This window comes from Clavelina lepadiformis, chromosome 7 (assembly GCF_947623445.1).
Source record: "Clavelina lepadiformis chromosome 7, kaClaLepa1.1, whole genome shotgun sequence".
NCBI lineage: Eukaryota > Metazoa > Chordata > Ascidiacea > Aplousobranchia > Clavelinidae > Clavelina > Clavelina lepadiformis.
In genome coordinates, this window is record NC_135246.1 from 20,286,029 (window position 1) to 20,310,865 (window position 24,837).

Consider the following 24,837-nt stretch of genomic DNA (forward strand, 5'->3'; position numbering starts at 1 on the left):
TGCTTCTCTTCTCAGTTTGCAGGAACGGACCAATTCACACGGAGGTTCGATTTGCACAACTCCCCCCTATTCTAAATACAGCAAATTAGCATTAACCAGTCTTGTCCTGAAAAACAGCGATTGGTTAACAATATTACTCGTATGCTATCTTTGTTCTTCGGAGCGCGTGTGCACAAACAGGGAGACCCCTCTTACCCTAAAGCCACTACTGGTTACATAGACTAATCTCATCTTGCATCAATAAAACTAAGTTCGGATAAAGATTGAAAATTAATAACTGTGACGATTTAACCACCAAAGTTTTTAAGAAAAAAAGTGTACATATATTTGGGTATGTCCCTGAACCGAAACTTAAGAACGTTAGATTCATAGCAGATGTGACGCCACTGAAGGTAATTCAGTCGATGACTTATGGAAGTGTATGACGTAATAAAAATAACGCTGGAGGCGTATGGGTAAAATAGTGCAATTATTTGGTTTGTTTCATTGGTGAGTGAAATCCCGAAAACGCATTTATTCAAAAACCTGGCATAGGGATCGCTGGTAGCTGCATGTGAAGTGAACATGTTTAAGCCTGCCTCATACTGGAACTAAAATCGCTTTTCTCAAACTCTAGTTACAGAGGACCAAAATGAAAAGTAAATTGTTTGGTCTAAAAACGCACATTTTCTTTTTTTTCATGCCGTTTTATTAGCAACAATCTGCATAAAACCAGAAACTTTCTATCCAGCCAAATGCTACGGTAATTCCCCGGTTATAGAACTGCACCGGTATTGACGAACTGTGACTGGTCTCAACGCCAGATTGGAAAATTTGCTTATTGCCCGGGAGATTAAAATTAATAGGAAGTGACTATTTCACCGTTATATAGGTCACGCAGCCCGTTGTTAAATATAGCCTATATGGACAACTAATTATGAGTATGCAAAGAGTTAAATTTAGCTGTGTAAGGTTTTATTGGAGTTAGCTTTAGTGGCCTAGTATAAAAGTGCAGGATTCCTTTGTATACTACGCTAGGTCCCAGCTACCGTATTTTCTTGAATAGAAACCGTGGCTACTATTATTTATTTTTGAAGGTTTTGTGCGGCTTCTATTCGAGGGCGGCTTTTATTCGAAGGCGGCTTTTATTGTTAGTACATGAAGTACCGGTAGTGTTGATTAGATGACAATAAAATTCTGTGCTCTTTTTTGACAAAAAAGTTTTATTCTATTACTACGCTATCCGATCACTACTGTAATGTGACAACTGCTTTTTTTTGCATGTGCAAGCTCTCAATGACAGCCTTTTTATTACACCGAAGCGATTTAAGCATTGTCTTCTGCTGTTTCTATTCGAGGGCGGTTTCTATTCAAGAAAATACGGTGTATAAAATCTGACGTCATTAAGGCCCTGCAGCCTGCAGAGTATGTCATGTGCACACCGGAGATTTTTTGGTCCATAAGCGCTTGCACACCCAGCTACTTTGGTTAAAATCACCACGCAAAATATTGTACTTAATGGCTATAGCTTAGCAGTATAGGTATAGTATAGGCAGTAGGGTACAGTATATATATCTATATACCTAAATAATATATCTAAAAGGTTTAGAATCATCAAAAACTGACAAATGAGCACGGCTGTCTTCATCTATTTAGGCCTAGTCATAGTGATTGGCCAAATTTTGATGAGAATCGATTAAAATTTATCCGGCCCAAAAGGTTTTTTGATGGTGTTTGAAAAATCTATAGTTACAAGTGGATGACCTAGGTATGTATAATAGCGGTGAAAGATTGAATAATTGAATGCTAGGCTAGACATTAAACACTTACAGACCAGAATTAGCAGATCTCGGCAAAACTTGCCATAAAATCCAGACTGGTCCAGCAGGGCTGCACTCGCTGTACTAAAGAATCTGCTACTTTTTTTTCTTAACGCTGAATTTTAACAAACAAACAAGGTCAATTAATGGTTCTAATAATAAATAAAAAAAATCCGTGTTCTGGTGAACAGTTTAAAATTTGAGCAATACATTATATTAAAATTATAAAACAAAAATTGTGTGTCTTTATGGCTGAAGTGCGCAAAAACAAGCTTAGTAGCCTGGGCATGAATGATAACAAAATATCGCCGAGTCATGCTAAGACTTTCCTCAGTCCAAGGATAAAGATTTTGATGCCGTATAAGTTTAATAGGTAGTTTTTATATAATTTAGTGTGCTCTTTAACTTAAATATTCTCAAACGCAAAAGATATATGGACAAACATCCTAAATCGGGCGCACACTGATTTGTTCCCAAAAAATGCGCACCGGTCATTATAAAAAACAAGCAAAAAATAAATTATTGTCTTTTATGTAATTGTTGACCTATCTTTCATCTAACCATATGCTAGAAATAAGCTCATTGCATGTGTTCTGACCTTCTCATCTGAACGTATTTTGTCAGGCTATTGATTTTAGGCCAATAACATGTTTCGCATTGGCTGTCTGAACTTTGTTGTGGGACGTTCTATGCTTGTAAATTCTAAAAAGTTTTAATTTTATTTTCTAATGGAAGGTTTTAGTCTTCGATCACAAGTAAAACATTTTCAAATCTTCTTCAGAGTTAGAAGCAATAATGTGCGTTTGGCTTTGGTTGTATTTTTGTATTTATGTATTTTGCGGTTTGTACTGAAGAAAGCAATAAGTGGTCTTGAGACATCTATTCGCGTGACTGAAGTTTTTTCCTATTTTTCTTTGGTGTCTTTTAAAATATAAATCTTTATTTCGTAAAATTCCAAAAAAATTGTAAAGGCTACCAAGAGTACCGTTTATGAACGTTTCTGTCTATTTTTTCTTTATTTAAGCCAGCATTTCGTTTATGACGTAACACTAGACATAGAATCCGACATTGTTTTCAGGTATAGATTCTATACTCTATGGCAAACGTGGTCAAAGTGCGCCTCGCCGACATGTTTGTTATGGGTCTTCTAGCTGAAAAGTAAAAATCCCAAAATGGCTACTAATAATATAATAACAAAATTGACAATCATTACTGATTTTGCCGCTCGCTGGTGTTTATAGTTTTCCGCAAGTGACTCTTTCACTGAACAAGTTTGCCCACCGCTGCCTTATAACTTCAAAATCACTCAACCTTATCATTTTCACTTTCAGTGTGGTGAGTAATAAAAACTCTATCGATTGGAATGCAAAAGATGATATCATAATCGTGGTGACCGCAAAAAGAGAAGTTATTGGAGTATCGTTACGGACTTTCGGCTTAATCGAGATTAGGGGAGACACTTAGTCTAGGCTAGCAATTTCAGAATTTAGTAATGAATGTTTAAACTGAAATATACCGGAGGGTTCCACAAAAAAACTAATACAGTGGACCGATGAGGACATGAAAAATGCTGTTGATAAATTTCTGAAGGTAAAGGGAATTGCGGAAGTATTGCAGTTAATTATAACATGAATGGAAGCATTTTACGCAAAAGTTAGATTTGCCAGGTAGACACCGGGTAAACTTGTTTATGCAGCAAAACAAAACCTCACTAAAGAAGGCAAACCTCATTATTGCAGCGCGATATACATTTTTTTCTATCTGCAACATATCAGAGGTCCCTCGGGGATAGAACCGGGGGGGGGGGGGGGGGGGAAAGGAAGCAAGTGGCGTATTTGTTACAGTGAAGGGTGAATTCAATGATGTCAAGTCTATAAATAGACTAAAGGTGGCAACGTAGCTTTTGATATTAATAGCTCGTGTGTTGTTGTTTGTTTGCTTTGCAACGTTTTGCAGCAATCTTAATGCTATTTATTATTTATGGATGCTTTTTTTCTTTTTTATCAGGTGTTACGCCTCACTTGTTTTCATTATTTTCAGTTTTCAGTCACTAGTTAAGTACCGAGAGTAGTTGTACGTTATAGTATTTAGTTGTGCATCGTCTGTCTCGTTTGTTTGACACTTTCCTCGTGAAACAAATCGAGTGAATCGTTTTTTTAACATCTACACTCACCACGTCTGTTAGCGGACCAGTGCGGCTAATTTGATGTTTTGGCCCGAAATAAAATTGCAGTGCAAATTACTAATTACACGAAAAGTGGTTGCTGTTACTTAAAACTTTTATTATTACTAAGTATAGGTAGGTACCATCTTCCACCCAAGTGTGACTTATTGCAAGTTGATGCACAAGCTAACTTGTAATTAGAAAGTTCCCAAAAAATTGCGCCTAATTGGGACGTTTGACCACATATGCTAATTTTATGGAGACTGACAAGGCTAAACTTTGCAGTTTTCAGATGGGCAAGTTGATTAAACTGGATTAAAACCAACCACTTTCTGTTGATTGTTTTTCCCAAACCTCATGAAAATACACTGTGGGTTTTTTTGGAAATGACCTTACGCACAACATGGAACATCACATTCCAGAGAAGACAAATATTGCATTTTATTGGTTTTACTTAGTCGGTTTTGTGGTGAGACATTACCTAAGTTTGCAATGTGATGATGATATCAAGACCTATAGTTAAATTGTTGATTTTTTTCCAGGACCTTATGGCAGCGAGCATGATAGTGCCACTTCTACCCCTGCATGTAGAAAATCTGGGATTTAGCCCAAGTGTTGTTGGTTTATTTGGTTCAATATATGGTGCTACTCAACTCTTTTCAAGTCCTTGGATTGTAAGTGGAAATTTTATCATGTTCTCACCGCTACATGAATAATCATTTTACTTTCAACTGGAGAATGCTGTATATGACAGCCTTGACAGGTGTTGAGACCAAGTGGTGTTGATGTCTATTGAAGCTTGATTAAGCTGCATTAGACCTCATATATGACAAGCGTTCTTCTAAAACAAATAACTGCAAGTGTTTTACGAAAGTCTAACTTCAACACATATTGTTTTTGAATAAATTCTCTGGTTTGTTTGGGACAGGGTTCCGCAACCTTTTTCGCACTATGTACCAGTTTAAGTCGGACATTATTTTGCGGACCGGTCTTCACAGAATTGTATACATCCTAATGTTTGCTAGTTTACTTAATTTGACTTTGCATAATTTGATGGTAAGATTACTTTGGCACTTTTTCTTCTTCCCCTGGAAGCATTTTGTTTGTTTAATTATGCATTGTATCATTGACTGCTCGTAAATGTGAGCATAACTAATCCTTGGTGGAACAAAGCTGGATTGAGAAACATATTTCAATTATTTTCGAAGACAGTAGAAAATAAATTTATTAATTAGATGAGAGGTTCTTAAACTGTTTGAGACACCCCTCTTGACATTACCTAAAATTCCGCGCCCCACTTCATCGCAAAATAAAAAAAATTAAACTAAACAACAATTTATTTTCAATTAACTTTCATTAATGTGAAGGATGCAGTTGTTTTTGGGAAACCAAACGTTTAATTTGAGGCTTTGTAGAAGATAATGCACATCTTAGGTCGGCTTCACAGTCAAGTTTGTTCCTAGGTTTTGTCTTTACATTAGCAAGTGTAGAAAAGCCACTTTCACTTTACTTTATGGCTTTAATATTGGCTGATGTTGGCTTTAGTCAGCACGAATAACTTCTTCACAGCATAGGGGGCTATAAAAATCACAACAGATTTCTTACGCAGTCGCGCTGGCAACCGTTACGAGACTAACACATCGTGGTTTACTACTAAAGCACTTTGCCTATCATACCACTTCTTACTCCATAGCCAGTAGTATAGCATGGTAGGCCTAGTAGTGTTTTCTAACTGGTCTGAACTTCAGTTATGGTACATATGTAGCAGCCTAATTGTTGAATCTTATGACCTAATAATTGACACATTTCAGTATCGAAATTTTAAAAATATTATTACGATTGTGCCACATTATTGCCATGTCCCCCAGTTAAAAAAACCCTGAATTAGATGTTTAAGCCGACACTACAGCCATATAGTGAATCTCCACGCTATATCTATAGTTCATTTTGTGTTGTAGGCTAATATCTAAATTACCTAAATGTTTGTTAAATGTTACTCTACTTACAGTAAGGGTTCTAGGACGATTCAACCCGCGGACGATTCAACCCGTGGACGATTCAACCCGCGGACGATTCAACCCGCGGACGATTCAACCAGTGGACGTTTCAACCCAGTACTATTCAACCCGCGGACGATTGAATTGAGCACTAGACGCAACATAATGAAGCCAGTATTCGATATCGAGTAATGCTCTATTGCTGTAATGCCTTTGTGCTCCTGTTCAGAAGACCTGGTGTACCATAGTGGGAAGTGTGGTACTTGCACGATGAACAAGATCTATCATTGTGCACTTTTAAATTTTTATGGTACCTTAACAAAATACGGTACGACTGCGATGGCGCCATAACCGTTAACCATAATGTACATGCCTGTTCAGGATGGCCTAACTCTAGAGTCTAGACCAGGGGTCGGGAACCTTTTTGGCGAAAGAGCCATGAAAGCCACATATTGTTAATTTTATTTCCGTTAGAGCCATATAATATTTTTCAACACTTAATGCAACTAACGTGTGCATTTTTAAGCAAAACCAACAATTTTAGACAACGGTAAATGTCTGAATTTACTCTTTAATAACATGCTAATTACTGTTAATGCGATTTCTGGTGCTGCATGGTAGGCTACAGAAATTACAAAACTACAAATACATAACAGAAAAGTTTTATTCGTAACAATCGAGCTAAGAAATGCCAGCTTAGATTTATCTGCGAGCCAGATGCCGTCATCAAAAGAGCCATATCTGGCTCGCGAGCCATAGGTTCCCGACCCCTGGTCTAGACTGTCCGATGTTAAGCTTACAATTGGCTACAAAGTAACTTGGTAATAACCTAAGCCATAAGAATCGTCCTGAGTTTAATCGTCTGCGGGTTAAATCGTCCGTTGTTTTAATCGTCCTAGGTTGAATGGTACTGGGTTGAAACGTCCGTGAGTTGAATGGTACTGGGTTGAAACGTCCGCGGGTTGAAACGTCCGCGGGTTGAATCTTCCGCGGGTTGAATCGTCCGCGGGTTGAATCGTCCGCGGGTTGAATGGTCCTGGGTTGAATCGTGCGCGGGTTGAATCGTCCGCGGGTTGAATGGTCCTGGGTTGAATGGTCCTGGGTTGAATCGTCTGTGGGTTGAATCGTCCGACCACCTACAGTAAGTGTTTTGCCAGCACTACTGTAGTTTACCTCACTTATGCAGATATTGAATTAACAGTCCTAACATTTGCCCACTTTTTCCCCAGGTCCTTAATGCCTTTTAACTTTTAATCCCAAACTTATTGGAAATTTACTTACAGGGTCATTTAGGGGACAGGGATGGGCGAATTTCAGTTCTTCTTCGATGTTTATTCTTGTCATCCGCAGTATACTTGTCATCATCTTTTTTTAACAATGAAATATTTTTTCTTCTTATTGCGAGGGTATTACTGGGCATGTTCAAACATACACAGGACCTCTGTCGGTAAGATATTATTAAGGAATAATTTAAATTCAGTAAATCTATTGTTAGTGCCATATTTCTGCTGCGATATAATATGAGCATATCTTTTGGGCAACTGTAGCGCTTGCAGTTCATTACTATAATTAATTATTTGTTCTGCTCAGATGACTTAAGCTAAAAAGTTGCTTATAGTACAAAAAAGTATATTCAATCTGTATTTATGAAAAGGAAAATTTTTTAAAGACAAGATCTTTTCTTTTTAATTAATCACGTATTTGTTGAAATACTGTGTAATTGCAGACTTACACATATTTTGTAAGAGTCTGAAACATGTCAGTTTCATGAATGACGCAGCTTGAACATTGAGTATATTTACACTTGTGCTATTTACAACAGTTTGTTTTCGCAAATCTGTTTCATCTTTACCAAAGTTACATGACTTGCTCTTATGAAAATTAGTGTCATGTCATTTTTTAGAAACTGTTTGGCCGATGCCGCTTTAGCATCGAAACGAACCAAGGTCATCGGGTTTTTTAATTCGCTATCAAGTATTGGCGTTATTATTGGACCCTCCATATCTGGACTAATTTCAAACAAAGTTGGACTTGACAAAACCATTCCAATTTGTTTCGTGCTTTGCGGTTGTCTGTTTGCTTTGAACTTCTGCATTGTGCGACTTGCTCATTGGTTGAACCCAAAAGCTAGGCAAGATGTTGAAGATGATGTCATCACTGCAACACATGATGATTATGATGTCATCAATGCAACACATGATGGCAACAGTTCTGACAAGAATCTGGGAGGTTTCTTCCAAGAACTCCGAAAAATTAATTGGAATGTAAGTGCGGCCACACAAGTCAGCTAACTTTTGCTTCTTTGCATGACTAATTAACTTCACTATGAATTTCCAGGTGCATGCGAGCTTGTTGCTGTCAAGACTTCTCTTATCCTTTGCTGTGATTCTTTACCGCTCATCATTTGTACTTGGCCTGAAGCATTTCTACCCTGATATGTCATCAGCTTGGATCAGCGTTCTCATCTCATACAATGGATTTGTTGGTTTCATTGTTGGCTTCTCTGTCAGTTCATTGTTTGATCACAAATATTATGCAGGGAATGAAGAGAAACTGCAGGTGCCACTGAGATTTGGGGCTATTCCATATTTTTAATTTATCCAAAGTATAGGTTAATAACATCATACATAGTTGGGAATGTGAACTTTGTAGAAATGTTTTATTCTAAACAGGGAAAGCTTTACATTATTTCACAAATAAAGACAGACATGCTGATGAGTGATAACTGGTAACCATAAATATCATTACGGTGTCATATTATTTGATAGATAAGTCATTTTTGCAAGGTTTGCATTCATTGCGTATGAATAATGATCATACCAATAAACGATTAAAATTAAATAACTGTAGTGAGGCCATTTGTTGTGCGTTAAACAATGAGGTAGCGAGTGGAATATTGTGGATGGAAACGTGACTCTATGGTCATGATCGTTCGTAAATGTTCTGCACTTCATCACTCCACAGATGCACGCCATTGTTTTTGTTGTGGTTGGGTTATTGCTCGTTACGCTTGCTCCAAGCATTCCTTTTCTAATGGTTAGTCTGGTGGTGCTCACCATAGGCACTGCAACCTCCCGTGCATGTGAAGTAGCACTCACAACAAAGGTGGCACGCCCAAACGAGGTACAATGCGCGGATTAATACTAATTATATCATTGCATGAAAAGTTTTGTTTCCGATATTATACTGTGTTGTAAAGTTTGTGGATTGGAATTAGTGTTTGATATCTTTCTTGTTGCAATTTACCCTGCAGTTGTTTACAATTATAAAAAGGTCGGCAAACTGCTGGGAATGAGTTCATCAATGGTCTCAGTTGCAAGGTCAGCTGGCCCGATTATGGCTGGTTTGCTGCAAGAGGTTTCTTTTGCTCTTCCTGCATATTTTGCCACTTTCATCTCGATCATTGGGTTGTGGGTTTTTCACTCCAAAGTTTATTGCCTGAAGCGGTCACAGGAATAAAATATTTCCATGTTTGGATGCATTTGAGTGGTTTTGTTTGGTGTAATCTGCTCGATCGATTATTTTTCTTTCCTGAACTTTAAAAGGTTTCGATTTGACCACCAAAGTGTATGAGCTTGTATTTTCTTACCTCCTGATTATTTTTTGTTTTAATGTTAAATTAATTACTCCACCATGTTGCATCGTGCTTGTAATTGTTTTCATTGCATCTCTCTGCTTAAATCTTATCCGACTGTGATTGATTGCATTACATTTAGCAGTATATTATTCTAAATCAGGTGAAATATATTTACTATGCAGTGTTTGCGAAATATGTCTTTCATACGTTACAACGTGATCGAATTTTACTTCAGTGTTTGCATAAAGCCCATATGGCTCTCCAAACGAGGAAATTTTTACATCCTGTCTTTCTCATCCTGCCTCGTGTGTACAACTTCTCAATTATAAGCATACTGGTAATTCGTATACGAGTAAAAAAGGGACTTCTTGTTTGTTTAGTGTTGTTCACGATTTTCCATTTTATACACGTTCTGGTTTATCGCGTTTTTGAGTTATTTCATTTCAATTTAGATGCAGTCTAAAATTGGTAACATTCTGGATCGTTGCCTTTTCCTGTCTCCGGTTGTGGTTTTAATCATTTTCCACTTTTGATTCTTGCACTTTGTTATCGTATTCTTTTTGTCAAACCGTGTGACCTGTCTCTTTTTATTACTTGTAGTTCTCTTCCCATGACCTTTGGTCGTCTACTGATGAATAGCTGCCAAAGTTTACACTGTTTGAGGACAAAAAGCGTTTAAGTTGCATTAGCTATGTTACATGTTAGGTAGCGTGTGAATGAGTGATAATTGCAGATCAACCAAGAAAGAGTTCCTTTCACAAAAAAATCTCCTAGAAAGTAAGTAATTCCTGTGTTTTCTTGTGTAAGCCTTGCATGGTTTCCAAAAGTATAGCAATAGATTTAAACATATGGACTGGGATAGGTTTTAAAATTGTTTGTTTCCTACGAACTTTCCTTTCATTTCCTTTACTCTGAACATTTTGGAAAGGTCTGATGTAACACGAAAAAAGTTGAAAAAAGTCATTTTCATTGAAATAACGAGAGATGAGCGTCTGGCACCTAATGTGCTTGCCTTTTCTATTACGCAGTTAAAATGTAGTTGGTGATTATGCGATTTGAAGCTTGGGAGCCAGTGTTTCGCAAAAGTTCACAACAAAGCCCGGTATGGCCTCTCAACTAATTGCAAAAAACAATCAAAATTTAAAAACTTTTTCCAGATCAAGCGAACAAAGCGATGTGAAACCTGAGAAAAAGAAACGGATTAGACCGAAGAAAAAGTGTCCGTAAGTTCTATTATAATTTCTGCCAACTTTCAAGTATGAAAGGAAGATAATTTGAAATATTTCAACTTTTCAATACTGTGTTTGATTATTATGTGTAAAATAAAACAAAAGCCAAACATGTCCAAGACCAACGACATAATGGTGGTAGTAATTGTTGTAGATACTGTGGTGTCATGAATTCGAATATCTCGCGCCACTGCAAAGTCGTGTACGATAAAGAACATTATGGGGAAGGTGATTTTGAGTGCGAACTTTGCGGTAAGCGACTGACTTCTTGGAATGGCCTCGTGAGACACCTACGTGGCAAGTGTCACGCTGGTCAACCCGACGCAAAGGAGACACGAAGAACGGGTAGCCCAAGATAAAGTATCACTTATGCAAAATATAATGAAAGATTGTGATTTCAAAACGTTGGAGTCCATTAACCTGGACACATATACAGAGAAACATGTGCAGGTTAGGACGTAATGTTAATTTTGATAAGTTACATACAATATTCTTTGGATATACTACAGATAGAATCCACTACGTAATATACTCAAAGAATGTATATATACAAAGTCTTAGCAAATTTAGTTGTATTTAAAAATAAAAGGAGACCATCTTGCTGTATTTTAGAAATTACAAAAGGAAAATAAGACTCCGTCAACATTCATATCCCACTCTAATGCCATGACGAGCTTCCTCAACTTTTCATTAATGAAGAAGCTGCCATTGACCTTCAATGTGGGGGAGGCCCTTATTAACTTGAAGAATAGAAGGGCATCTTACAGAAAATTTAAAAAAAAGGTGATTACAAGCACCGCCTACATATAACCTTTAAACTGTTGGATACTTTACTCGTGTTGGTATCTGAAAACTAGTTTTGTTATTGCAAGTAAAACTACTTCCATGTTAATAAATATACGTTTGTTAACCACTCTTGATTACCTAAAATTTTTGTGTTTTCTAGGAGGCGAGTTATTAAGGAGATTGATCGCAGAAATGCGTTGGACCCAGCAGAAGTGAATAGAGTGAAGAAAAATCCACTTTTTCATAAAGCTGCGCTAACCACAAAACGTAAATGACAGTTACAGTTGTTTGATATTTTTACATTATTTCATTTTTCGTTGAAAGGGTAACTCACTATATTCTACAAACATGCAGTCTGGGAAAACGACCCCGGAGCCGAGGTGAGAAGAGCCCACGGGTAAATCCTCATGGCCTATCTGATAATCGAAAACTCGCAGCGGACAAGTGCAGTCCGCAACATGCTCGTGGAAGAGCTTATACATGGCTGCCGGACCAGGAAAGGACGATGGATTAATTATTTGTGTAAGTCACCACATTCTCCTTTCATGTAGAAAACTATTAAAAATGGATGTTTTTAATGCAGGTGCGCGATCACAAAACATTCTCAAGATATGGGGATGCAACAATTGTAATGCCCGGCTGGTTGAAGGAGGGGCTTGACAACCTTGTCCGGTTCAACGGCGAAGGTTGTGAGATTGTATTTCCCATAAAGGAAAAAAAAATCTTTCAAGTTCCGCTGCAGCAGAAGCAATACAGCGGGTGTGGAAGTTGGCCGGAGGTCGCGGAAAATTTACAGCGATTACAATTTCTATTCTTGGCAACGAAACAATTTCTTGTCAATGACAGGTTTGTTGTGAACACACGCTTCCTCCAAGCAAATGGTTGTTCGTAAAAATATGAATTATGTTTTTTAATCGCAGTCGTGCAGTTCGGCTGGTGGCACCGAAACAATAGCCGCATCAACTGAATGAAGCCCATATGCTGAACGAGTTGCACCAGCTGGTGACGTTTCATCAGAAGAAGGTTCGTCAGCTGCAAGAAGCCCATCTGCTGAAGGAATCTGATTAGCAGAAAGAGAAAAAACATTACAAATTCGCCGAAACAAAGACGGTGGCCCACAAAAATCGGTCCGGGAAAAAATAGTTGAGCCCCGTGTTGTTCTGCAGCAGGTAAATTACTTGAAACAATCTGTTAAAAAACAATCGTGGCAGTTTTGCAATTTTTGTTTTATAAATAACCTCTCTAGTGTAGCAGGTCTTTCGAAGCTGCCAGTAAGTTAAAATTTAGTTACGACTTCACAATGAACTATGGTTTTATTGATATCATTTCATGTCACTCCATGTGCTTTATGTGTCCAATGCATGCATCAATCAAGCATGGGTTAATAAAATATATATGTAGTAGTCACACATATTTAGATGAAAAGTAGAAATTTGCTTGATATACCAAAAGTTCTTTTAATAATATAGGAGAGCCCCAGCACATCTTCAACACCCTCTAGAACAGTTTTTCCAATTCCTCCCTTACCAACCAAAACACCGTCAATTCCTCCCCCCCAAAAAATCACAAAAAATAATTTCCAAAATTTGACACTATCTGAATATTGTCCCTGGATGATGTCTTTTGAAGATTTATCTCAGGAATAAAATTCAAAATAGCAAAAGAAACTTCTTACAAAATAACCAAACAAATCGTTGCTCATTGTTAGTGAGAACCGTGAGCCTCATGTTGAGAAGTTAATAAAGAAAATCGAGGAGAAGAGCGTGTGAGTTTTGCTCGAAGGTCTCCGCAAATATCGTGTGTTCCTCTTTTTTTCATCACTAGCTTACTAGCTAGTTCTATAAGTACCTTACTAACAATAAAGAGAAAACAATAGCCATTATGAACCAAACAGACACGTTTATAACGTCAGTCACTGCAGTTAAGGAGCTTGTCCTCGCGCACTATTGTAGACATCTAAACAACCTCTCCGAGAGGATTTTTCTGTTACAAATAAAATTAGAAAATTAAAGTTTTTTTTATATACAGTTTTTCGTCCCCAATTCCTCCATGGAGAAAATTTCCTCCCTGGAATTAAAAATTCCCCCCCTGGAATTAAAAATTCCCCCTTTAGTGAGCCAAGTGGCCCGGTTTGAGAAGCACTGCTCTAGAAAGAGGAAAAGGAAAGCTACTTTCGCTCATTATAGTTTCTCGGTAAGTACTATTCTAAACATTTTAGTATATTGTAATATATAGCATATATATTTACATATTTCTAAGTAAAGTAAAGGATAAGGAAATAATCTACAAAGTGCACGTAAGGGAACATTTTTCGTGGTATGACAAACCAAAAAGTCTTAACCCCAAGACTTTTACAATTAATACGTCAAATTGGCCCATTGGAAAAGTACTGTGTGATTTCGATCGATATGGTTTCCCAATGCCCCTACACACCGTTCCAGGATGGAGAACTTGTCCGGATACCATTTCCTACGATACTAACCCTCAATTTTAAGGGCGCTTTCACCCCTAACCCTAACCCCTCAAATACATTGGGTCATTTTGCCAGATGCGACCGGTCATTAAGTTCTAACTCTGAAGATTTAGAAACCGGTATTGTCTTTATTTTAGAGCCTAAGGAACTATCTTTCCGGCCATAATGCAAACAAGCAGTAAGCCTAACAACTTCGACACTCAAATTGACAGCTCTGACGATCAGAAAAAGCCGACCCCATTAAAAAGGTTCGCGTACCATTTCGGTCGATATGGAATTGCAATGCCTCAAAATACAGTTTGTCGATGGAGAACTTGTCCAGACACCATTTCCTACGATACTAACCCTCAATTTTAAGGGTGCTTCACCCTTAACCGTAACCCCTCAAATAAATGGAGTCATATTGCCAGATACGACCTGTCATTAAGTTCTAACCCTGAAATTTTAGGGTGACTATATCTTCTTTATTCTAGGGCGTAGGGGAACGTCCTTCTGGCCAGAGGGCAAACATTATTGTAAGAATAAGTGTAGTTAATTTCAAGGTGTAAAAATCCATTTTAAATTTTGACGACTCTGCTTGTCGAAATCAGGTCATGTAGAGATCATAGAGCATTCTGAACACGAAGTATTTTTCAAACATAAAGTGCTCTAACACAAATTCTACTCAAAGAAATTCAACCAAACTCGCGTTGCCGACGCACACTGTGACGATCTTAAACATAACTAAATTTGAGTGGTTTTGCTTTAACCTGACGCATATAACATAGCGAACAAGAATGAGAAACATTTTTCCAGTTTTCGACACCGCAAAAGTCGTAACCCCAAGTCGTTGGGGTTAGGATTTTTTAAGTTACTACATATTGCATTTTTCCTCCTTGCTTGGGTTAAGCATTTTTCCTCTGCCGTATTGAACAAGATGCTTCTTATTTTGTTGTCTATGCATTCTCGTGATAGCAGTATATCTCTTAGTTTCCAGTGCTAGGACGTTTGGCTTAGGAGTAGCCTATTTCCCGTGTTTCGTCATGGAGGTGGTCAAAGATTTTTACATTTCAAAAGTGAACTCGAGGCTTTGTAAAGTCCATGCCGTATTTTGCATGTTTTAAAAATTTGATATGGCGTCTCCATGCAGAGAGAAGTTGTTTCCGGTTAAAAACGTTGTTGTCGCTGATGATAGTTCAAGTCCTGTCGACGACAGTGACTTGGACAGGGATTTCCATCCAGGGCTATCCAGCTCGTCGTCCAATGACGACATGGAAACCATTGTCAGTCCCTCAAAGCTTCCCAAAAGAGTTCGTAGTTTGATTTTTCGTTTTGTAAATTCTGTTGATTAACAAGTTATAAAATGTTGTTATTTTATTTTGCAGATTATTGAAAGAAAAAGAAGAAAAATTCCGAAAAACTTTCATGTTACAAGCCCTGGGTATTTTGAAACTCGGCAGAAGGAAATGAGAACGTATGTGCAAGGGTTTAGGTAAGAGTTTTCACTTTTTCTTTCACTCTGTTCTTGACACAAATTCATACAGATTTTTTCCTTAAACTCTGTGCCAGTTAGCAGAAGAAAAAGGTGAAAAGTTTTTTTTGCAGATCAGTTCAAGAAGGCCGTGATTATGGGATAAAAAGTAAAGACCTACAACAGTCTAATTTCGGCCAAGCCGCAATCGAGAGTTTTGGCGAGTTTGGCCAGGAGTTGAGTTCTGCTTATAAGTAAGCCCGTTAACGTTAGCATTCAGATTGTTTGTTTTTATGTATACGGACAGAATTTGAGTTAAATTCTTATTTTAATTGACAATATTTGCAATTTTTGGTAAGTTTTTCTACGTCTGCCGTTTTAGGAACCTCAGCGACTCTACGGCCGAAGCCGTAGCAGCGAGAGAAATTGTGGCAAAAGTAATGCTAGAAAGAATCGACAGTAGTCTGTGAGTAAAATGGCTTGAACTTATGCGAGATTTTAAAAATTACCATGCTCTATGTAAACTGTGATGACTTAAAATGCTTTGTTTTATGATGAAAGCGAAAGGAAAAGTATCGAAAAGGAATCAGAACAAGAGATGGAAGAGGCAGCAGGGCAAGAAGTGTCGGAGAGAAAAGAAGATGAGATGGTGGTGGATGATGATGGGTTGCTGGTAGATGGTGGGCAATCTGACGGGTTGGAAGGTGACGCGGAGGAAAATGCTGCAGAGGAGGTGCAACGGAAGAAGCCTGACTCCAAAAGAAAGGCAAATTATAAATTCTCTCGTGAAGGCAAGGACAAATGCCCCTTATGCGATAAATATGTAAAGCATCTGGTGAAACACCTGAAAGGTGCGAAACATAAGGATGACGCACAAGTGAAGGAGCTAGTAATGTCGCTTGATAAACGGCGACGTGATAATACAGCAAAGGTAATTGCTTGTCTAGACATGTATGTAGCAATATTTAAAGAGAAGAAGTGCTTCAAGAACATGATGCGCTTTTAGTTGTATGTGTATTGTTATATCACTTATTGTCTGTTCAGTCGCCTGAACCAAAGAGTCCCACTTTTTCCTGGACTGCCTGCTTGAAAAATTTCTCGGGTTATCTACAATCCGTGTACGGAGGAGGAAAACGGTTGGTTGATGCAGAAAAGCAGAAATCTATTCTGCAAAGAATAGTTTCTAAATGTAATTTTGAAGATTTGCAAGCTTTCACCTTGGACACGTACCAAGCGAAGCACGTTAAAGTAAGTACCTGCGTAGAATTTGCTTCATTTGTGGTTTGTTGCGTTTACTACAGAATTCATTGGCAGTTGCTTGAGGAAGGCAGCTGCAAGCCTTCAACATTCATAGCTCACAATCCGCAGTAGTTGCATTCATAATTTTCTTGACTATGAGGCATGCGGCAGAGTGCAGCTTTGAATTTCAACCAACTATGATAAGAATAAAGCAGTGGAACGAGTTTTACCGGAGACGCCTCCAGGAGCGGTATGTTATTGGTTTGTTTAAAGTTTTGTTCAAACTTTGATGTTGCCGAAAATTGTTGTAGACGCCACGAAATCAGGGAGAGCGATAGAAGAAACGCAATTCGGACCGAAGATGTAAACAAAGTTCTTCATTCAAGATATGTTATGAGATGCCTTCAAGACATGCGACGTAAGTAGTGTGACGCAAAACTCGTAAAGCGGGTTTACAGTAAAGCCTTTTCCATTATCTACAGTCATGGTTGAGCATCCAGGACTTTCGCGGATGCGCGTATACGGGGAAGTCCAATTTTGGCGTTTGAAAATGCCCAAAGACCAAGTGCGGTCAGAGGCATGATGGTGAATGAAGCCAAGGCGGCCGAAAAAGGACAGAAAGGACTTTCCGTGATTCGAGTACGTATTGCTGGTCATTTTGTTGGCTGTCAAGTTTGTAAGTGATTGATAACTACTCAAAGTTTTGACAGGTGTTGCATCATAAGACCGGCCTGACCTGCGGGCCGGCTCAAATTGTAGTAAGACCACCGGTGATGGAAGCCCTTTTATCGTTCATCCGTGTGAGCGAAGAACAAAAGTATGTTTTCGAGTGGCGCGGGGAGCAATTTTCCAGTTCCCACGCCGCTAAAGCTATGCAGCACGTGTGCAAAGCTGCAGTGCCAAAGGGCCGGAAACTTACAGCGACCATGGTTCGCAAATGCACAGCCAGTCAGGTTTGCTTTCCTCATCTACTGTAGTACGTGTAACTATTTCTTATACCCTGTTGGGTGTTTGCAGTATGACAATGCACATACTATTTTGCAGATCCGCGCAAAAAACCCGCAACAGCGGGAAATGGTGGCAGGCCATATGGCGCACCTGCCTTCGACGCAGGAGGCGCACTATATTAATCCGCTCCAATGCGATGAGTCAGTCGTCGCTTTTGAAGCAATCCAATCACTTTATGTAAGATTGCAGCCTCAAAGAAATAAATGCTTTGTGTGTCCCATAAATGTTGAACTGGAACTACTGCAATTATTGTGTTTTAGGGTCGTGATACCATCAATGTAGAAGGATAAAGAAGGCGAAACTTGAAGGAGGAAGGCGAAACTTCTCGAAGTGTCCTTCCAGAACCAAGTGCAGGACCGTCACAACCGAGCTCTGAACCTCACTCCGAATTAACTTCTCCGGAGGAAGTGAGAACTACGGACGAGCCACAAAATAAAGACAATCCCGTTACACAAGCCGATGTGACAGAATATATAAGTTACAAAGAAACTGGAGCTTTGAAAGTTATTTAAGTAAGTAAAACCCTGGTATTAGCTAATGTTACTGTTTGGTGTTTCAGAAAAAATGAAAGCAATTTTCTAAAGAAGAACTGTCTGAAGTAAAGTGTTTCTTTGCCGAAAAAATCCACAAAGGGGAAAGAATATTCCTCAAGGATGCAAAGGCTGCATTAGCGAAGGGGGACCTAACTTGTTGTGCAAAAAAAACCCCGAAACAAATTCAAGACCGTGTGGCAGCCTTTATTAGAACGGCACAAAGGCTGGAAAAAAAAAACTGATTTGAATTAGGCTTAAATGTTTTTGTATCATTGTGTTCTGCGTTCTTCAACTTTCATTCATTGTAATTTTCTTTCATTTATTCAATTGTTAAATTTTCAATTTTCATCTAGCATTTTTCATTGTTTTTATGCGTTCATATCTTCCATCTTAAAAATAGAATTCGGAGAACATTGCTTCCTTCACATCTGACAAAATTTACCTTTATCTGAAAAAAGTTACTTAGGGGTAGGGTTAAGACCATTTGAGTTGTCGAGGTATGGAAAAACGCTTCCCTGAGTGAACAGTGGGGTTAAGTCCAATAAAGCAAGCCGCAGATGGAAAAAAGTATCCTTGTTTGGGGTAAGGACCAATAAGTTTGTGAAAATTGGAAAAGCGCTTCTCTGAGTAAACACTGGGGTTAAGGCCAATAACACATGCAGTCTGGATGCATGCAAGAGAAGGGGGACCTAACTTGTTGTGCAAACAAAACCCCGAAACAAATTCAAGACCGTGTGGCAGCCTTTATTAGAACGGCACAAAGGCTGGAAGGAAAAAAAACTGATTTGAATTAAGGTTAAATGTTTTTGTATCGTTGTGTTTTGCTTTCTTCAACTTTCTTTCATTAATTGTTAAATTTTCACTTTCTTCTAGCATTTTTCATTGTTTTTATGCGTTCGTTTCTTACGTCCTAAAAATTGATTTCGGAGAAAATTTAGGCTTACCATACGTCCCGGTTTAGCCGGGACAGTCCCCCTTTTTAACGTCTTGTCCCGGCGTCCCGATTTATTAGCCAAACGTCCCGGTTTGGCACTCAGTCAGCCAGCATAGGCATACCGCATAGAAGCCATACACGAACATTAGCATGTTCTTATTATTGTTTTTGCTATGTAGCGTACCGTTTCTTCTTGAAGAAGAATTCGTGATCTTGTTTGTTATTTATTTCATTGTATGCAATAAAAATGTTATTGTGACGTCATTGTTAGCGGATAATTGGTACAGCTTGTTACTTTGGCTAGTGGCTTCATTGTTAGCTAGTTCAGCTAATGCTGTGGTAGCTTGTAGAAATATACGGTGTTCTTTTAGTACAGGGGTGTGCAACCCGCGGGCCAAATGCGGCCCGCAAAGAAAAAATATGCGGCCCGCGGAGAAGTGACAATTTTGAACGGTGTGTGGCCCGCGAAACGAGTTTTAATTTAGTTTAGTCTGCTATGTGCAATCAATTCCAATCCCCTTGCAGTGCTGAATCAAACCTTGGCTGAATGTCTGTGACGCAACAATACCCTAACCGTTGGATATTGTTGCGTCACAGACAGACGATTAGGGCCTAACGGCTAGCTTGTGCATTTCAAGGAAAATGTAGACGCTGTTAAATAAGTAAGAAAGGGCAATTGAAGGTTAAGCAATTAGTAAATAGTCTATTGGAAAATGGACTTCGAATTGCTAGCACTTCCTTTGAAGCAAATTTGGAAAAAGTCGTCGGGAAAATGAGCCAGTTGCAAATTTCTCACTGAATTCGTTTAAAGCGGGTGTGACAATAAATTTAAATTGCAGTTTTCTTTAGAAATTCCTGCGTCTTAACTTATATTTCTGCAAGGAGATAACCCCTAATAAAGTCACAAGACCTGCAGAGGTCACTGCTTGTCTTAACTTACGTTATTCGGACTTAATTTACCTGCCGAATTAATGATCTGACTCCGTGGTTGCGTGCGGTTAGAATGCTCTAACCTTACGTCTACTAACCGCAAGTTCTTACGATTAACAGATACAGTTTATCAGAAGCAATCCTTTATTGTAGGAACTGTACAGGTTCCGATTATAATACATTCACAAACTTAACATTCATCATTTAAAACAAGTTTAACGAATTACAATTTCGCGAATAACGTAGCACGCGTTCGTACGATTCAGTATCTCTCTGTCTGAGCTCTTACTCGCGTATCAGCTCGAGTTTATAAAGCGGAGCGATGTGAACGGAAATATTCAACACAATATACACGAACATTTCAGAATGTGTGAACGATAAAAACAAAGCGTTGGCACTGGGAATTACATTCAGTTAAAACTGGAATGTTATGAAATCACCTGGTAACGCACTAAACGGCGTTTTCACATAAAGTTATTTAGGGCAAGTTTCCAAATATTACATTACGATTGCAGTTTTATCAAGTTGCAGCTGCAGCCAAATATTAAATGCTAGCTGCAGTTTTATCAATGAACAATGTTTCAATAATTAAATGGCGCATACGTTTCCACAATTGATATAACGGTATTGAAAGCGGCTCCCAGGCCGCTACATTCCTCCCCCGCTACGGAAGGAAAAAAATTGACAATTAAAAAGTGACATCCTGATTACAACAACTGTGGGCGTGAACAAACCACAGAACGACTATATACAGATACCCGAATAATTACATGTTGGTCGGAATCTCAGACAGCAACAGGCTTTCCAGATAACTTTTGAACTGTTCGTAAAATTGGGTTCCTGTTGGCATATTGATTCTAAGGAGGCCGACAAACCTTAGCAAGTCGGTTGAATGGACAGCAGGTGTGGCTGCTATCATTGTAAAGATTCTTGTCTCACAATCAGCTTGCGGAACCAGTCCGAACAGTGCTTCCAGTCGTTGGAACCAAAGCCTTAGGTCTTCCGCCGACGTGGCCGGTGGTCCGGGAAATGCCAGGATCTGCGGTGAAATATCTGGTCCCCATATTTCATAACGTTTGTATACCGGCTTTAATGCTGTTTGTTTCCAACCCGCCAAATCCTGCCGCCTGGGAAGGAGGAAACTAGAGCCATGTACGCCAGGCCTGATGATTGACTGTTGCGGAGCGGGGGTTGCCTGTTCGTCCGGTGAATCCGGTGAATCGGGAATCGGTGAGTCGGGCATCGTTTCATCCGGTGAGTCCGGTGAATCGGGAATCGTGAGGTCGATAAACGTAACCGCCGTCGAAGGGGCAGCCTGTGTAACCGACGGTTTACTGTCCATTTGAAGGTCAGGGGTCGAATCCGGGAACCACGACATGGTGGAATTGTTTGGTAGGAAGGGTAATGATGGCAAAGTCTGTGGAGAAACCAGAGGGTGGAGGGTTATTGTTTGGTTAAAGCAGGTCATGCGCGAAAAACGTAAACAGGTAATGTGATGGAAAATCGGTAACGATACAAGTACAAGGCAAGGCGACGCAGCAAAGAGAAGGTTATTACGCATGCACTAAGCGAGAGATACACTAAAATTGTCGGCGCCGACAACTACAAAGGGAAATGGTAAAAGGCTACATGCATAAGACATTAACGGCACCGAAAAACACGTTGATACAAAAAAATGAAACTCAAAGTGTGTGTGTGTCCGCGAACTCATCACGGGACGACACAGCGGGCGGCGCGTCATCGGAAGATCCAGAAGAAGACGGTTGGTCACGAGAACGTCGAAGCAAAGGCGACGGTTGAGTGTGTTGTGGACGTGCATCTCGTGCCTGTTGTTGCTGGCGCCCAGCGCGAATACGGGATACAAGAGATCTGGCATACCGCAAATGCTGCGGAGATGATCGGATAAACCCGATGGTATTGAAGAAGGCCCACATCATGGCAAGGAGTTGCAGGATGAATATAAGGGCTGAGAGAAATGGATTCGTAATCTGTGACAATGCAAGCAGTAACGTTTGTTTTGCGGCGTGCGCGAATGTGTCTGCGACGTAGGAGCCGTTGATCATAGTTTTATCAGTAGTAGTAAGACTCGTTATGACATGTCGCATTTTCTCCTTAAGCAGGTTGGCTTCAGACATAGAGCTGAGCAGCGATTGAAGGTCAGTGAACGAGTCGGAGTCAGGTAGCTCGTTGAGAATCTTCTCGTAGTCGGGAGCGTTGTAGTTGATGTGTATAGCCGACAAAGGTAAATTGAGTTGGTGCACCTGCACATGTTCGTGCGATAAAGTGTAGTTGTGATAAAGGACAGTGTGTCCCAGAACTCGGAAGACAAAACTTCTAGCTGGTCGATACGATTCCAGCAGATGTACTCCCGGTAAGACAATGTTGTCTGAGATGAGTTGGCCGTATTGACTGTGGCCGTTTTGATCGCGATATTGGATGAGAGGACGTTGGCTAAACGCGTTGCGGTACGCAAGTGACGGTAAGACGGTACCGTTGATAGAGTGACATGTTGCTCTGGACATAAAATCTCCGAGGCTGGAACCCATGGTTTGATGTCCAAGAGTGGAAGACAGTATCTCAGTAGGGAAGATCTTCCCAACTGCTTTGTAGAGTGTGCCAATCAGCTTCGTGAGTTGACAATGTAGGAACTTGTTCTCTTCATTGAAAGTAGTGAGAACTTCGGAAATGAGATCGTCCTGTTGTCCGTCGAAGGTTGCAAGAAGTCGCGAGAATTCAGAATGTGGCGTTTGAGAAGACACACGCCTTGGCAGATTCGGGCGAAAAAGAGCGAGTCTGTCGAGCTCTGTACCAGAGTTGGATCAATTACATTATTTCAGTTCAATTACAATTACAATTACAATTACAATTACAATTACTCCCTTACATGTTTCAATTACATTACAATTACTCCGTGCTAAAAATATCAAATTACAATTACAATTACAATTACAATTATAACTACTGTTAAACATGTAATTGATTAATCATAAATTCAACTTCGGTAGAGAGGTGCTCTTTGAAAACCGTAGCGACGTAATTAGCAACAATCACAAACTATTCATGTTTCATTCATGATACGTAGAATACCCTTTAATTAAAAAAAACTCGAACGTTTTCGAATATTTCAACTATTCCTAATCATGAGTACTGAAAAATACAAACACAGAAAAAAATTTTTAAGCGACTGTTAACAACCAAAAGTTTGAGCGACTGGCAACGACTAACAACGAATAGGCTACAAGACAGGCAATGAAATGTAATCAAACGAATACACAAAGCTGATAGCGGTAAGGCGCCAGCGATAAGGTGTGTAAAATTAAAATAAATGCAAAAGGAAAGAAGCTCCTGATAACTACAAATTACAAAATTTTGTTCGCATTTACATTTTCACTTGCTCAAAAACTGTTGGATTGCATTTGATGAACATTAGGGTGCGAAAAGTTTCTGGCCCGAGTAGGCCTATATTTCTTCTTGCCGTATAAAAGTTACCCGCAATTGAAAATATTCTTTCTGACGGGGCTGATGTTGCTGTTAGTCCCAAATAATCCTTGGCTAAAGTAGAAAGCGTGGGAAGTTCTTCTGACTTCTTCTTCCAATACATTAGTGGGTCTTCATGGAAATGCATGGTTTCTACCCCCAAATAGCTGTTGACTTCACTTATTGAATTATGAATAAGAAGAGATGCAAGTCTGTTGAGAATTTATATATGGCAACAACCTTTTAGAAACAGAGTCTTTAAGATTAGTTGCCAGTTTCTGGCAATAGTGGAGATTTGAGTTTTTTAGTAGTTCCATTGCTTTCAGTAAGCCAAGCACTACCGGACAAATGCAAGAGGATGTTACAATATTTTCTCCTTCAACTTGCTGCATTGCTTCCTTGAAAGGCAGTAGCACACTCACGAGCTCACTCAATGCCAAATAATCTTGATTTGTTATTTTTTCCCGTGACTGGATCAAGGTGAGAGCCGCGTTAACTTCTACGTGATCCTTTAAGACACTTTGCAACATGACAAGCTGCGAATTCCATCTTGTCACATTCTGTGCTCTTAACGTTATTTTTTTACGTTGCAAATAAGAGGTATCATTTACAGATTTTCTTACTGAATTTACAATTTTGGCCACCTTTCCCAGCTGCTTACCAACGTAAGACTTAGCAAACTCCGAATGTTGCAGACAATCCTTAATACAAAGTTGTTGTGTATGAGCAAAACAGCTTACTCTTTCTAGTAAGTAAGTGAGAAGAGCATGCAAATCAGCACCCTCCTCGGACATTTCTTGTTCAGGATCAGGATTCAACTGTTTCTCATTGTCCTCATTGATTTCTTCACCAGTTTTATGCAGTGTGAACTCAGGAAGGGAAACCTGAAATGCTTTTATCATGGAGGAAGCATTGTCTGACACAACCTTTTTTACTTTTATTGTAAATCTAAACTTTTCTATTACGTTGTCATAAGCCTCAGCAATGTTTTCAGCTGTATGCTGTCCTAAAAATGAGTCCACTGCCAGGACAAAGCTGCGTAGCTTCCATTCTGCATCAACAAAATGCATAGTGATGCCCAAGAAACTTGTCATGTTGCGGTTAGTCCAGAGATCAATTGTCAAGTAAACATTTGACAAACGTGCAATTTCACGTCTCATCTCTTCTTCCATTTGCTGAACAACCGTTGGTATAAGGGAATTTCTAAATGTGGAGCGGCTTGGTATTACATATCTTGGTTC

General features: G+C 39.2%; 2 protein-coding genes across 7 annotated transcripts; both read left to right on the plus strand.

Annotated features, from left to right (window-relative positions):
- Positions 1–1,264: 1,264 nt before the first annotated feature.
- Positions 1,265–12,720, plus strand: LOC143464646 (major facilitator superfamily domain-containing protein 9-like). Of its 6 annotated transcripts, none has more exons than XM_076962543.1 (16): positions 1,265–1,520; positions 1,636–1,747; positions 4,249–4,432; positions 4,506–4,637; positions 7,244–7,407; positions 7,864–8,224; positions 8,298–8,519; positions 8,925–9,083; positions 9,234–10,314; positions 10,695–10,760; positions 10,921–11,216; positions 11,379–11,549; positions 11,713–11,819; positions 11,907–12,074; positions 12,136–12,398; positions 12,473–12,720. In XM_076962543.1, the coding sequence occupies exons 3-9, from the start codon at positions 4,367–4,369 to the stop codon at positions 9,417–9,419; spliced, it is 1,290 nt and encodes a 429-aa protein (XP_076818658.1). In that variant the 5' UTR covers positions 1,265–1,520; positions 1,636–1,747; positions 4,249–4,366; the 3' UTR covers positions 9,420–10,314; positions 10,695–10,760; positions 10,921–11,216; positions 11,379–11,549; positions 11,713–11,819; positions 11,907–12,074; positions 12,136–12,398; positions 12,473–12,720. The 6 variants fall into 6 exon arrangements, with proteins under 6 accessions (XP_076818658.1, XP_076818660.1, XP_076818657.1 ...); XM_076962545.1 differs by having other exon boundaries at positions 4,256–4,432; XM_076962542.1 differs by having other exon boundaries at positions 1,265–1,747.
- Positions 12,721–13,604: 884 nt separating this feature from the next.
- On the plus strand, positions 13,605–17,239 carry LOC143464647 (uncharacterized). The gene is made up of 10 exons (XM_076962549.1): positions 13,605–13,745; positions 15,155–15,314; positions 15,390–15,496; positions 15,610–15,729; positions 15,858–15,941; positions 16,037–16,406; positions 16,520–16,723; positions 16,790–16,964; positions 17,026–17,132; positions 17,197–17,239. Exons 2-8 carry the CDS (start codon positions 15,276–15,278, stop codon positions 16,844–16,846), a joined length of 981 nt encoding a protein of 326 aa, XP_076818664.1. The 5' UTR covers positions 13,605–13,745; positions 15,155–15,275; the 3' UTR covers positions 16,847–16,964; positions 17,026–17,132; positions 17,197–17,239.
- The last annotated feature ends 7,598 nt before the right edge of the window (positions 17,240–24,837 follow it).